We start from the raw sequence: 15,620 nt of genomic DNA, 5'->3' as shown, positions 1-15,620 counted from the left end.
CGAAAGCGTTAGCGCTTGACGGAAGGCTTGTCTGAAGCGTGGCCAACAGCCAATCACAGTGGCTGCAATACATGCTCCGGTCTTCCATAAACGTAATTGGCTGGCTCTGTCTAGGTTATTTGCATAAGGCGATCGGATTGGCTGACGCACACATTTCCGCTTGAAAAGTTGAGAAATGTTCAACTTCTGCCGCAAGCAACGGCACTGAAGCCATGTCCACAATTCAGTTCGCCAATGCATGACATCACCCATTAAAAGTGAATGGGAAGCGTTAATGCTTACGCCCCGTGTGTGACCATTAAAAGTATTTTTGGGGGGAGTTGCTTTAAATTTAAAAGAGTATCAAAATAACTGTTTTTTGACTGGTTAATTCATTGCTATTTGACATCAAGCCACAGACACTGTATAAAGCTAGAATTTCAAAAATACTCACAAGACCCTTAAACGGTATTTTATACTTCCTTTATACTATTCCTAAGCATGTGTGTTCACTGTGAATCAAACCCACCCACTTTTGAGCTGCGAATGCAATGCTTTACCCAGCATGCAACAGCTGCAGGAACACTGTCGTTTTTCCTGTCCCAACATAATGTACAATGTCCCAACTTTCGCTCAGTCTACGTGAATTCATGTGGAAAGTGAGGACACTTACTTAATCTCAGAAATGGGTGCGGTTGTGTTGTGCTCCACAGCTACCAGCAGGCCACCAGAGTCCAGGATGGCGTAGTGATGTGGACCCTTCAGAGCTTTGAGCCAGGTGTAGCCACCATCATCAGACACGTACACATCAGGAGTCATCAAAGACATCGCGTCCCCTACGCTGCCTGAGAAAGACGAGTGCGATCAGACAATGTTTGAAAGTTTTGCTATAATGTATAGCAGTGTTATAATATTACTTCTTTATTACCCATCGGCCTATTTGAGTAATACAGACTGGAAGTTACGATTTATGTATATCATAATTGTTCCTATTAGCATGTGTGTGTGTTACCATGAGCCAGAATGAGTCCTACAGCATTGGGTTCACTCAGAGGCAGCATGGGAACGTTCATATTCATGGAGGTGCTGTATGAGGCATGAATGTGTAGACTACACTGCAGGAGAGAAACACAAAAGCAGGTGAATTCACACAGTTAAAATAACAAACATGTGCAATTAAGACACATAATGTGCAGTTCCAGAAGCTTTCTTGTGTACTGACTAACACATTTACATTCATGCTTTTGGCAAAAGCTGAACAAAAGCTGAACATTTAATCAGTATGTGTGCTTCCTGGGCATCTAACCCGGTACTTTTGTGCTGCTAACACAAAACTCTACCACTTAAGCTAGAGAAACACTCAACACTGATATAAATACTGATAAAACGAGAAACATTTGAATTTTTAAACACACGTGTCCAATTACTACAGCTTTTGATTTAAAGTGACCCTTACCGTTTTTGTGACTGTGGAAACACACTCTGTGTTCTCTGGTTTCTGGAGAGGAACCCATTCTCCCCCCTGATCAAATGATATTACTGTCTGCACAGATTCATCTTCAACAAGAACGAGAGAGAAAATAAATTGAATTTTTTTTTTTTGATTATGTGGGCTAATTGTTAATAAGATATACAATGAAATTCTCATTATGTGCATTACTTAAGTGGATCAATTAGATTTTTATCAGTTATCAAGGTGTTATGACAAAAGTGTTATGGTATAAAGAACAAGTATGAATTAAGAGGGGACGTTAAATAAAAGAAATGGTCACCCCAAAATGATTTTTCATCATCTCTCATACCTTACTTATAATCATGACATCCCAGATGTATATGACTTCTTCATTAGAACACAAATGAGTCATTTTAAATTAAAATGCTGTAATGTCCTTTAAATAAAGGGGTCAATATGGTATATCTCCAAAAGGAACACACATCCATCATTACATCCAAATGACTTCAGTGAGTTAATAAATGTCTAACTTTATTAATGGATTTCGTTAAAGGGACACTCCACTTTTTTTGAAAGTATGCTAATTTTCCATCTCCGTTTTGGAATCCATTCCGCTAGCACTTTTAGCATACCTTAGCATAATCCACTGAATCTGATTAGACAATTAGCATCGCACTAAAAACTAACCAAAGAGTTTGGATATTTTTCCTATTTGGAACTTGACTCTTCTGTAGTTACATCGTGTACTAGGACCGACGAGAATTGGAGGTTGCGATTTTCTAGGCAGATATGGTTAGGAACTGTACTCTCATTCTGGCGTAATAATCAATGACTTTGCTGATGTAACATGGCTGCAGCAGGCGCAATATTACTACGCATTGCCCGTAAAGAGGCTGCGTAATATCATTGTGCCAAAATGGTAAAAATCAAATGTTTCACTCTAGGGAAGCTGGAAAATGAGCATATTTTCAAAAAAGTGGAATGTCCCTTTAATGATGAATGCATGTGCATGTTTTGAAGCTTCACCATGTTGACACCCGTATAAGTTAATAGTCTCTTTCACACATACAATCATAACAGATTATGTGAGAACAGATTAGGAGTGCCAATTTACCAGTAAGAGAGGTTGTAAGATTAACAGTACTTTACTGGTAAATGATTTATCTGAACAGAGAATAAAGATTACTGTTTGATGTTGTCTGAGCATTAGAACAGACGATGTCAAACACGCTGACAGCTTTGGGCCAATAACGCTTTGATACAAATGACGTAATTACTCCCGCACTGTTTATGGACATTTCCACACGCATGCTGCTTAAAGTCGAGCACACCTGGAGTTAACGTCCACATCTCTTTAGCAAAGTTGTTTAAAACAGCTTATTATCTATTTGCCAAATTGCCCACGTCCTTCGCACACGCTCTGTGAAGCCTATGTTTAAACATTACAGCTGTTCAAGACGCAGATTGTGACTTTTCCCCAGTTAAGTTTCGTTTAAACTAATACAATGTTTGTTCTCAAGCAACTGCATGACTGTCAGCGGTTGCCACAGAAGTAAAAACAAACAAAATACGGGCTGTGGATATGAAGTCATTCCCAGCCAATACAAATAGAAAAACTTCCGCTTTCTCACAGAGTGTACAAGTATTTTGATAATGATCTGTGAAAGACATCTTACTGGTAAAAAGACTGGACGTCACTACATGTGTGAAAAGCACATTTACTTGTGAAGCCATTCTGGTAAATTCATGGTAATTGTGTGTGAAAGAAGCTAATATGATGCCATTACTTAATATATTTATTTGTTTGTGTTCAACTAAAGAGATGAAGTCAAAAGCCATACAGACCTGTGATGGGATAACGCTGAGTAAATTATGAGAGAATTTTCATATTCGGATGAACTGTCCCTTTAAGGTTAAGAGTAGTATTTGGACTATATATATTCAGTATATTGTCTATCGGCAAAGATAATACAATGTTGAACTAAAAATAGTGTTGCGAGACTTGCGGAAATGTAGTCATACCCTCGGCCAACACACTAGTAGTGAAAACTCCTCTGAGGGAAGTGACATTCGTGAAGTCTGTCTCCCCTCCGGGGGTCATGTACAGATGGCGTTCAAGAGACTTGGAATAAACAGTCCCCCTGTCATCTGACACATAGATGGTGCCAAACCCACTGTCTGAAGAAAACAAACACATAACGCTGTTTCAATGACAACCATTTTCTGTCTTACATCACATAACATACAAATTCAAGTATACTAATACTCAGTCTAATTAGTATATTAATACCAATACTAATAGCTTCTATAGTTGAACTATTAGCTTGTTACTTTCGTGTAACTTGGTCATTGATATATTTCTCACTATAATTTGAATCCAGTCAGCCATTTCCAGCTATTGTAGCTGTTTAAAAATATTTCATAATGGTTCTGGATGCTGCAGGCCTTTATTATCATTTTCATCATAAACACATTGGTTTTTAAAGCTCATATACACTAGACTTAAAGTCTAAAAGTTTAAACCCATTTCAATTGCATTAGATTTACACAATGACGCTGAAGCATACGACTGTGGTTAGATGGCATTTACAACATATTCTTCTGCTGTAAACCCTATTACTGTGTGACTTCACACCATTAAACTCTTAAACCACTTCTAGCTATTCACATTGTAGCTGATAAAACGGAAGTCCACCACCAAAACAGGAAGTACAACCTGTTGCCTGATTCTGCAGTCTGCATTAAGATGAAATTGATACTAGCTGGTGTAAAAAAGTATTACTGTACATTATTATAAAAAAGGAACTGACCTCCTGGTTCATCCACATGCATGAAAACCATTTCATCATTTGCTGCCAGTATAGAGTAAAACTGCTCATGAGTGACAGGAGGAAGTTGAGCTATGTTCCACGATTCACCTTGATCTACTGACACATGTATCGCACGCATCACATCCTAGGCAACCAACACAAATATAGTTAGATACAATAACTCTAACAATACACTCATATGCATACATGGCCAGGTGAGACAGATCACCATTTAAAGGTGCCGAAGAATGCATTGCTATACAGTAATGTTACATTTTTCTCTGATATCTACATAGAAGGTATGTGACTTTATAAAGTGCAAAAATTATCCAGAGATGGTTTACAACCCTAGGATTTTTTTAGGTTATTTGGAAAGGGCCATGAATAATAATTTTGAGCTCTGCCCTGATTGGCTGTTTTACAGCAAGGCTCATATAAGTAACTCACATTAAGTAAACGGATCGTATATGTTTCAGCCTGTATCAGACGAAGATACAGATTTCGAGGAACAACCAATTGGAAATGGGCGTTTTGAGTGGTATGTTTATTTTTGTTTTTTTCAGTATGGACCAAGCGTGCTGCACAAGCCCTGAAAAGTGAAGCCAAAACGTCTCGATCGCCCCCCAGGGACTGGTCCCAGTATAGGTCATAAACCCCGCCTCCCCATGTTATTCAATGGGACTTGAGCCCAACTAAACAATTTAATTACACTTCAATTATCTTTTTTCCGAAGCTGGTTTCTGTCATTTACTGTAGTTTTTATCACGCTGATGATTAGTTAGTATTTAATGATATAAAAATGGTGGTGTCACGTCATGATTGACAGCTGTGATATCGTGTGATATGCGCATTCTGCGAGAGCGAGGTCTTGATTTCGCGGCTTTACTTCCTGCTCACTACTGCGCATGACTAGTCCCAAAATCACTACTGCGCAGACTCAAGACCCAAGATGTCAGCGCCGATTCGGGACCCTGGCGGCTTAACTTTTCACCAATGGAAGAGAGTGAACAGGCGTCGTCCATCTTTTTTTTTACAGTCTATGGTATGGACATGCAAAAAGTAATTGTAATGTCAATAGTTCGACGTAAACGCTAACTAGGGTATAGCATTAATTTTGCACGCCATCTCAGAAGTCACAACTTCGTTTTTTAGCATTGTAACAACATTGGAATTAATTTATTGTGTAATTTAATGTTGGGGCATACATCCTGACTGTAATGTTGTTAACTCTTTTCCCGCCATTGACGAGTTATCTCATCAATTAAGAAAAAACGCTTTCATGCCAATGAGGACTTTTTAGGCCAATCCATATTTCCGCTATTATCCACCAGGTCAGCTCTTACACAAATTATAAAACACAGAAGCATCCACTAAAGCCAGAAACAGTTAAAACTTTGTGTATGTTTTGAACGCTCTGAATCTATCTCTAACAATAGTCCTTTAGAAAATGCAATTATCTCAGCTTTTTGCTCAAAATTTGGTATTTGTGAAGAAACTGGATGCATTAAACTTTTGTTAAAATCATTAAAAAAATGCTGCCGCTGGCTAACAACTCGTTTTAACAACACTGGTGGGGAAAGAGATAAGAGTATTATGTTTACATAAGTAGGAAACAATAGTGTTCACAATATGTCATTAACATATACAGAACTCTTATTATTCATCTATGCCAACATAAATACAGTTTTACATTCTATGGAAACTTAATACCAGGTGTATACAGAATCTATAACACGTTTATGTGTTTATAGATCACAAAGGAACAAAAGTCACACACCTCTCCTGGTGACTGCACTACACCTCCTGTTGCCGACATAACAGAGGCAAATAGGAAGCGTCCACCGATGCCAAACGAATAAATCTTCTGAGCAACCGTCTTTATGTTAACGCCAAAGTCTGTGGTCTTTCTCAACACCAGCATCCCTCTATCATCTGAAAACACAAAAACCACCAGTAACATTAAACTAGGTGTTACTCTTGGACCACAGAGGTTTGCTGACTCAAAAGCATCCGTACGCTTCATTTAAACACTAGTAATGAGCCACACACTCAGTGTCCTGCATCATCATCTCTGTCACTGGAACAATCACCCTGCATAATTTGGGGGTCGATGTGAGAGGTTCAAGACTGTTAATGGAAATGTCACTTACTCATCTGGGGTAGTGGCCTGCTGCTACTGTGTATTCTGTTTATTGGTGTGTTTTAATATCTTACAAACTGTTGGCTTTATAAGACGAACTGAATACATTTAGACATCAAATTAAAATAGTTTTACTGCATAACATGGATGAAGTCTGTTGAAATTAAGAGAGCTGGACTGCGTTGAAATACACTCATCTAAAGGATTATTAGGAACACCATACTAATACTGTGTTTGACCCCCTTTCGCCTTCAGAACCGCCTTAATTCTACATGGTATTGATTCAACAAGCTGCTGAAAGCATTCTTTAGACATGTTGGCCCATATTGATAGAACAGCATCTTGCAGTTGATGGAGATTTGTGGGATGCACATCCAGGGCACGAAGCTCCCGTTCCACAACATCCTAAAGATGCTCTATTGGGTTAAGATCTGGTGACTGTGGGGGCCATTTTAGTACAGTGAACTCTTTGGCATGTTCAAGAAACCAATTTGAAATGATTCGAGCTTTGTGATATGGTGCATTATCCTGCTGGAAGTAGCCATCAGAGAATGAGTACATGGTGGTCATAAAGGGATGGACATGGTCAGAAACAATGCTCAGGTAGGCCGTGGCATTTAAACGATGCCCAATTGGCACTAAGGGGCCTAAAGTGTACCAAGAAAACATCCCTCACACCATTACATCACCAACAACAGCCTGCACAGTGGTAACAAGGCATGATGGATCCATGTTCTCATTATGTTTACCCAAATTCTGACTCTACCATCTGAATGTCGCAACAGAAATCGAAACTCATCAGACCAGGCAACATTTTTTCAGTGTTCAACTGTCCAATCTAGGTGAGCTTGTGCAAATTGTAGCCTCTTTTTCCTATTTGCAGTGGAGATGAGTTGTACCGGTGGGGTCTTCAAGGTTGTGCGTGTTGTGGCTTCACAAATGCTTTGCTGCATACCTCGGTTGTAACGAGTAGTTATTTCAGTCAAAGTTGCTCTTCTATCAGCTTGAATCAGTCAGCCCATTCTCCTCTGACCTCTAGCATCAACAAGGCATTTTCGCCCACAGGACTGGATGTTTTCGCTTTTCACACCATTCTTTGTAAACCCTAGAAATGGTTGTGCGTGAAAATCCCAGTAACTGAGCAGATTGGCACCTGGCACCAACAACCATGCCACCCTCAAAATTGCTTAAATCACCTTTCTTTCCCATTCTGACATTCAGTTTGGAGTTCAGGAGATTGTCTTGACCAGGACCACACCCCCAAATGCATTGAAGCAACTGCCATGTGATTGGTTGATTAGATAATTGCATTAATGAGAAATTGAACAGGTGTTCCTAATAATCCTTTAGGTGAGCGTATATTGTTTCCATTAAAATTCTGAACAAATTATATATCATTATTAAATTATGAGATGTAATATAGATATTATTGCAAATTATAAACATCACAAATTATCTATTACATTTTTTCTCATTGTCAATGAAAAGTATTTTTGCTACAAACAAATGTAGATTATTTCTGGTGGGGTTAAACAACATAATGCTTGGGTTAAAGTTACTTAACTTTTAAGTGAATACAAGAGCATAAACTGAAATGCTTATGTAACTGATACACACACAAACGCACACAAAGACACGTGTCCGTCTCCACACCTTAGATCAACAATGCTATATTACTTACAGCAGGATCCATTAAGGTTGGCAGAGAAGAACATAGCATCCATTCCCCTGCGGAAAGAGAGGAGTATTGATCTGTGAGATTAAACTCTCGAGACCTCATAAAACAAACAGTCAGGTCTCTTCATTTTAGATCAGTTATTCATTTTAAGCATAGCAAGTGTAACCATGCTACATGCTGTAATGTCAAGGAAGGAAACAAGGTTTATGACTATCTAAAAAATGCTTGTATATGATGAAACAAAAAGTTGCAGAGATATCTAGGTTACAGATTATAGATATTCTTTTAATAGCCTCGAGGGACAGGTTAACATGATGCCTTTAACAGAACCATTACATCTCTAAATTACAACACAACAAGCATATTCATTTTTAAACCAAACAGAGTTGGGTTACCCAGTCGTCTGGATTGGGTTTCCAGGCTTCTGAAGTCACATGAGAGGCTTATCATGTTTATATGGGTGTGGCGTTGCTCTTTTCAAACACATTTACTTATAAAAGCTCTGTCAAAACATTTCACGCTCTTTAGATGAAGCCTTACTGGTCTGACCTACCTCCCACATGTGTTTTTGTCCCATCAGTTAAGTAAGGTGCGATACTGTGCTTTTTTAAAACTAGGTTACCCTGAGGTCCGCAGGGAGTGTGAGCGTGCCAACCTATCTACTACAGTAAGGAATTTTAAGAGGAATGAAGAAACGGATAGAAACACCTATAAACCGTAGAAGCACTCGAGCATATCAATCTCTTTTGGTCAAACATTAATAGTGCGAATGGATCATAAACTACGCTCGACTTCCTTGTCAAAAGAACTACTGCACTGCTGAGGTGTTAAAATGGGCCAAATTAAAAAGTTTAATAATGATCGACTGTTGTGTTTAGATTAAGAATCTAGAAAAAAAATCAAATTTAGGCTTGATGTAGCAGTTTATCTGTAGCAGCAAAGCTGGCTTCAGATCTTTGAAAGCTGAGCCGTGTGGAAAAACACAATGACTCAGCAGAGGATGTCTCAACTTGCTGCCATGGTGGCCGAATTTGCATGTTTGTATTTTTGTAAGGTTCCTGGATGTACAGCTGTAAGCAGACTGGGAAAAGAACAATCCAGGAGTTCCTAAACAGGCTGGTCTATAATGACAACAAACAAGCCCACTTGATGTCACTCCACCCTCATATTCTTGTGACATCACAAATGATAAATGGATTCCTCGAAATTTTTACAATCATAAAACATGTCATAAGATAAAGGCACTTACCATTTCACAACACAGACCATATCGTGAATTTTTTCCCACTTTTCACCAAAGTTTTTAGAGATCCAGAGATCATTCTGAAATGACAGCACAACAATAAAATTATGCATAACGTAAAGCAAATAGTAAACCATTTAATTCAATATATATTTTATCGGTATGTGCATTTACTGTTATTGACAGGTTCTCGTTCTCACCTTGTTGCTGATGGCCACAAGCACGTCAGTGTCTTGAGGGTTGTATATTATCTGCATTAGCGGATGGAAGGGCAATTCTGTCAAAACGAAACTCCTCCCGAAGTCTTTCGAACGAAAAATTCTGGCACCACTGCCTCCAGAAGCATCTCCTGTGAGGATCACCTGAGGGATGGAAAATTAGGGCATTAAATATGTTGTCACACATTAAACTTTAGTGTAATTGTATCAACTAAAACTGAAACATCAGAAGGTCAAACTAGTTCATTTTTACTTTATTATGCTGAAGAAATGTCTTCAGGGCAGCTCTTATGGGAAAGAAACCCTACAATATCCTGTGGGGTGTACCAAGGATAATAAGCCGAATGGTGTAAATACAGTACTAGTTTGAAAGACATGACATTCCCACCTTGCCAGAGTTCTCAGGACCGATGGCAATCCCAAAGGCAATATTGATGTAGGTACTGTTAATGAGGTCTGTAACATCCTGAAATGTCTTCCCATAGTCTTCACTGTCACAGGGTGTGGGAGATTAAAAAAAAAGAGATGATGAAAAACACAGAAAAATAAATGAAAGTAAAAATAACATCAATATTAAGAACAGGCAGTACCAGTTCCAGTCATGCTGAACTCACCTCCTATACAGGTTAGACTGACCGTATTTAAAGAATGCGAATGGCACCTGAAATGTGGTCAAAACCAAAACAACCTGTGTTGGAGAAACAGAGTGCGTTATTTATATAGTTAATATTAAAGCCTTTACAATGTGAGAAACCAGTGGAGCTGTCAAGGAATCAACCCTCATATTTTTAGCTCAATGTTAAACTGCCACGCTTCTGAATAAACACAGAAGCAGACTTGCAATAAAGATCAAAGTAGCGGAGGACAGAGTAAATGCAAGCCTGCGCCTGAAAGTGCACTCGAGCATAAAAGAGGTAAACTGGGTATGAGATAATACTCTACTGAGTTTTTCTCCTGTTCCTGGAGATCTACTTTCCTAAAGAGTTCACCCCAAATCAAACACCCCTGAACCTGCTTTTTGAACCTGAAGTTTTTCATGGCTACCTAAAAAATTAGATACAGGTGTAATGAAGCAGTATTTGATCTAATGCTGCGTTTACACCAGCCACGGTAGAGGTGTGAATCGCGAGTGATTTCAATGTTAAGTCAACAATGTGAAGACGCGTTGACACGCGTCTGGAGGTCTCGCGGCGCGGATGAGGCGGTTGGCGCGGCGCGGAAGACGCGAATTGAGCACCTGGTGCGGTACGCGCAAATGGTGCTTTTTGTGCATTTTGCATTTGACGCGAATTTGTGGCTGACACCCGAGTTGAAACATTTTAACTTTGGCGGAATTTCATGTCGCGTTAACCAATCAGGAGCCTGCTTACTGCTGTGGCGACAGCCCAGCCCGGAGTCACTAATTCAACCTGAAGGAACGCTTGATATTGTCCGTGAGCAGTCACTTGGAGCTACACGACACAAGTTCTTATTTCTATAGAGACAGGAATAAAAAGGACCTCGCTTGGAAGAGTGTCAGTGAGGACATTGAGCAACCAAAGTTGTAATACACATTTTTTTGACGTTGTAATGACGTTTATCGACCCATGCCGTTTATTTTCCCCCTATAGTAATTTACCAAATACAAACCGGTAACTCTTTCGATAAATGCACAATTAACATCAGTCATCTCGCAAACAGACAACCGCATAGCACTTGCCCCTCCCACAAGAAGCAGATTTTGCCTCTGACGCGTGTCAATTGCTTGCTGTTTCCGTGCGTCTACTTCGCTTTAGACCCGCAAATGCATTAAAACTGTTCAAGCTGCAAACTAGGCACACAGGTAGACGCAATTTTGACGCCTGAAACGTGGTTGGTGTAAACGCAGAATATGGGTGTATTCATACCAGGAAAGTCCGCCAGTTCGCTTGCTTTGGCCTAGACCAAATAAAATGTTCATTTGTTTGGTGTGGTTCCCTTTCACACTGCCCTTTTGGCAAGTGAACCACAATTTGTAAACAAAATCACAAGTGTGTTAAGGTCATCCATTCATTGGACAGAAATGATCAGGTGAGGGAAAACAGGAAGTGCAAAATCATGCTTTTTTTACTTTTATGCAGCATTGTTCGTGAGAACGCTCAAATCTCTTCTCCTTTAGTTTTTTTATGGGTACTCTCTAGCAGCTGTGATATATGGGGATCTGCCCAAATATCAATCAGGCAGTGTGCCTCTTCGGAGCTCCAGGTAGAACCACGATTCATTTTGGAATGGCTTAGCAAATGTAGCAAACACAACACTTCCCATAATGCAACTCTATGGAACTATGGGAGCCAATTAACTCCAAAAAAGGCACAGTCATTTTGGCATTTAGGGCGAGGTCTGTGCCTGTTCACACCTTAAACAAACCGTACCAGAGTTTGTTTTCAACCAGACCAATGCCACCAAAAACCAGTGGCATTCTACTGGAGCACTATTGAGAGTGTTCTGTCCTATGGCATTACAGTCTGGTATGCCAACTGTACAGTGGCGGACAGGAAAAACCTGCAGAGGGTCATTAAGACTGGACACTACATCATAGGCAGTCGCCTACGCACACTGGAAGACATTGCTAGCACGCGGTGTCTCAGAAAAGCTAAGGCAATCACTGCCGACCCCTCACATCCAGGTCAGCATCTGTTCAACCTTATGTCCTCTGGCAGACGATACAGGAGCATTAAGAGCAGGACAAACAGACTGAAAAACAGTTTTTATTCTTGGGCCATTAGGTCAGTGAACTCTTAATATGTCCAAATCATGTGCAATTGTAGAATATATTGTCTGTTTGTCTTTTTTCTTTTATATTGATTTTATTATTACTCTATTTATTTATGATATTTATTATGCACAGGCCAGGAATGCAATGCAATTTCATTGTATACTCGATGTACAATGACAATAAAGATTCAATTCAATTCAACTGGGTCTCAGTACGGTTGTTTGGTCCGCACCTGAGTTCGATTGCTGTATTCACACCTGCTCAAAAGATCGTCACCAAGGTGGGAAACAAACTTGAGTTCAATTCAATCGAAACAAACAAGACAGGTGTGAAAACCCCTTAGTATGCAGAAGAATAGATCTCCAGGAACCGGGTTGGTGACCACTGCTATAAATCATAAAACTGTCTATGACTGCATGCAACATTGAATGGTATTTTACTGCAGTGGAAAGTTGTGCAAATATGTAAACATAACTGAGCATAAATCAAAAGTGAAACTCACCCCAGTGCCGTCCCCCACCCAAGCCAGGGACACGGATCCACTGATATCTTGAAAGGTAAACTAAAAGAAAACGATTACGGTTAAAAAGTAAAACCAAATAAGTGGAACAGGCAAAAATTGATTAAAACTTTAATGCATGTCAAAGAAAAAGACTATCAGCCTATGCAAAACACATGCTAACCTCAAACAAAAGAGTGAACTGGAAACCGAGCAACTACATTTATAAGAGTCATACAATAAAAATAAACTTGGCCATTACAAATCTGCATGTGAAAAACAAGCTAAAAATAAATAAATAAGTAACATACTATAAAGAACATTTTGTGAAATTAAGTGAAATCAAACTTTGACACTTCAATTCTCATAAATATATTAGCATAGATTTCACCTGCATGGTCACATGACAACACATGCAAATATCAAACATGTATAGTTACTTATAAATAAATCAAGATGCACACTGTATCTAGGAACTAAAGTGGTCATTTTCCTATAAAGTATACTGATTTCTGAAGTGATTGAATAGACAAAAGGTCAGTGTCATAATAGTATTCAATATTTTTTGTTTCCAAAGTCTGACAAAGCTGGGGAGGTTTTTGCAAATTCTTTCCACTTCTTTTAAATTGATGACAATTTTCTATTGAGAGACAAACCACAGACGACCGCTTGACACATCTTTGACTAATAAGCTTAGGAAGTCTATCGGGGGCTTGTGATGTTTCAGATAACACAGAGCTGAAAAAACAGGTGAAGCTTTATAACACCTTCTTGAATGATCGCTTTTCACAAGAAACCGCCGCATTTCCATAGAAAAGAAAGACATTTCATCACAATGATAGAAATAATCATTGTACCATTCTGCAATCTAAACATGTAATATATTTTGACAAACAAGCAAATGCACTTAAAGAACACGTTTTATTCAACTATTTTTGGCTGGTCGGGCAGGAAAAACAGAGCATGCTGCTATACCAGTTTGACTGGTACTACATTGCTGCGAGCCAAAATGCACACCTAATTGTAAAGAAGAACGCAATGCAAATACAACCAACTATATACGTATAGTTTAAAAAAATGAGAAATTAAACGTGTTTTGTGGGTTTTGACAGTTTAAAACCAAATTAATGTTTTTTTAGGTTGGGAAAAGTTTTTTAGGTTTAAAAACTTGCATTTTAAATATGAGTTACCACATTGCTTATCTAGGCATACTTTTACAGTAATAAAACAATGTATTTTGAGCTCTTGTTGTACACCGGCTTCGTCTTAACTAAGTTACTAAACTGAAGGAAGCGCTGTCAACCCAAACAGCAGTTGTGCGCATCATAAAGACGTTCGATTAAAGAGCACCGACGACGCAAGCCTGACTAACTTACTTCGTGCGTATTGCTGATTAACTTGCTCTCAAATCCATCCAGAGCATTACAAGAGTCTGATCCAGAATCGGCGCTTCTTTTCTGGATGTGATGGATATCTTTACCAGATATCTTCTCGGTCAGACTTCTCGCGGACACAGGAGTCTTAACAAACATCCTTTTTGCGTTATATGATCCTGGGTCCACAAGAAAATCCACGCCAAAAGCCAATGGAAATAATAAAAGAACAATAAAGTGTCTCAGGCTTCCCATTTTAGTGTATTTCCAACAGGAATGTTGTATTTAAATAAGCATAAAGTCCTCAGTCAAGTCTTCCTCCTTGCGCTTGCCGACAGTATCAACAAAACAGATAGGTTGTGACAGCGAGAGATCGCTGCTACTCATACAGTATCATTAGTGCAGCATCCACAGACAGTCATTGATATCAAATCCCTTTCATTTGAGCTACAAAACTTCCAGGATCTTTAAAAAAAAATCGCGGTCAATTTCACAAATAGGCTATGTGCTAGATACTACACAATATTTTGTACCAAACACTTATTTAACGATTCAGAAGAATAACGGCGAAACCATAACGAATGCACCTTGCAAGGCCTTCTTGTGATTGGCTGCAGCGACTGGCATTTCTCTGATTGGTCCGTGGCCGCACTATCATGTTTCCGTGAGCCGTGCAAGTCAAGATAGTTTGACACGTCACACATCACAGGACAGGACAGTGCATTCTTCCTGTGTTACAAATATGAAGGTTAACATTTGATGTTTATGCTCGGTGAATTCTCAGTATTACTGGCATAAAATGTTTAATATATATGTTTTATGCAAAATATTTGTATATATATTTTTACCTGTTAATAAATAGCCTACATACATGTAATTCTCAGAAAATACTATGCCACATTTTTTAAGCCCATCCATTTGTAAAGGTTTTCACAAGATAAGAAGATGGCCTACTTATTTCTATAATATATATCCAGTAGAAAGCATTAATGTGAATTAATCATGTTCTGTTTTGATTACAGGGGAAATGAATATTTGTAACAATGAGATTGTGAATCATGGAAGATAGAAGCATGTGTCACCTGGCACAAATCACAGATTACCAAATGTTTTGACTAAACTTCTCTATGACTCATTTCTTAATGATCGAGTTTAGTCTGCCTTCACCTTTATTGTTTTATATTATATTTTATTATATTACAATATAGTATAGTAAATTACCAAATGGTCAACGTTGTGCTCTTTCATGTTATTAACTTGTTGTCATTGTTAATAATCTGAAAAAATATAAACTTTTACTTTTTCAAAATTATAAAAAAATTTTTACAATTTTGTTTACTGTTCACCGTTTCAGCTTGCCCCGTATTTATTTATGCAGTTTTCAAAGCAGTTTTTAATGTTTTTCAATTTAGTGATTTATTAGACGTACAATACAATTAAAAGTATTTATTGAGCTAAAATGAATTCACAAGAAATGTTCTGCATAAAAGGCA

At 38.6% G+C, this 15,620-nt stretch overlaps 1 protein-coding gene across 1 annotated transcript in view; it reads right to left on the bottom strand.

Annotated features, from left to right (window-relative positions):
• Positions 1-14,736, bottom strand: part of sort1b (sortilin 1b) — a 20,671-nt gene extending 5,935 nt beyond the window's left edge. Inside the window, exons 1-13 of the mRNA XM_073867846.1 lie at positions 14,131-14,736; positions 12,758-12,817; positions 10,136-10,209; positions 9,910-10,012; positions 9,504-9,665; positions 9,310-9,383; positions 8,064-8,110; positions 6,020-6,174; positions 4,243-4,387; positions 3,455-3,610; positions 1,436-1,536; positions 992-1,094; positions 653-824 (exon numbers count right to left, since the gene is read on the bottom strand). Of these exons, the coding sequence (XP_073723947.1) occupies positions 653-824; positions 992-1,094; positions 1,436-1,536; positions 3,455-3,610; positions 4,243-4,387; positions 6,020-6,174; positions 8,064-8,110; positions 9,310-9,383; positions 9,504-9,665; positions 9,910-10,012; positions 10,136-10,209; positions 12,758-12,817; positions 14,131-14,382 (1,604 nt within the window). The 5' untranslated portion in view covers positions 14,383-14,736. The remainder of the gene's footprint in view (positions 1-652; positions 825-991; positions 1,095-1,435; positions 1,537-3,454; positions 3,611-4,242; positions 4,388-6,019; positions 6,175-8,063; positions 8,111-9,309; positions 9,384-9,503; positions 9,666-9,909; positions 10,013-10,135; positions 10,210-12,757; positions 12,818-14,130) is intronic.
• Between the last annotated feature and the right edge of the window lie 884 nt (positions 14,737-15,620).

This window comes from Misgurnus anguillicaudatus, chromosome 5 (genome assembly GCF_027580225.2).
Source record: "Misgurnus anguillicaudatus chromosome 5, ASM2758022v2, whole genome shotgun sequence".
Lineage (NCBI taxonomy): Eukaryota > Metazoa > Chordata > Actinopteri > Cypriniformes > Cobitidae > Misgurnus > Misgurnus anguillicaudatus.
The sequence above is the reverse complement of the archived record's forward strand: the minus strand, read 5'-3'. Positions and strand labels throughout refer to the sequence as shown.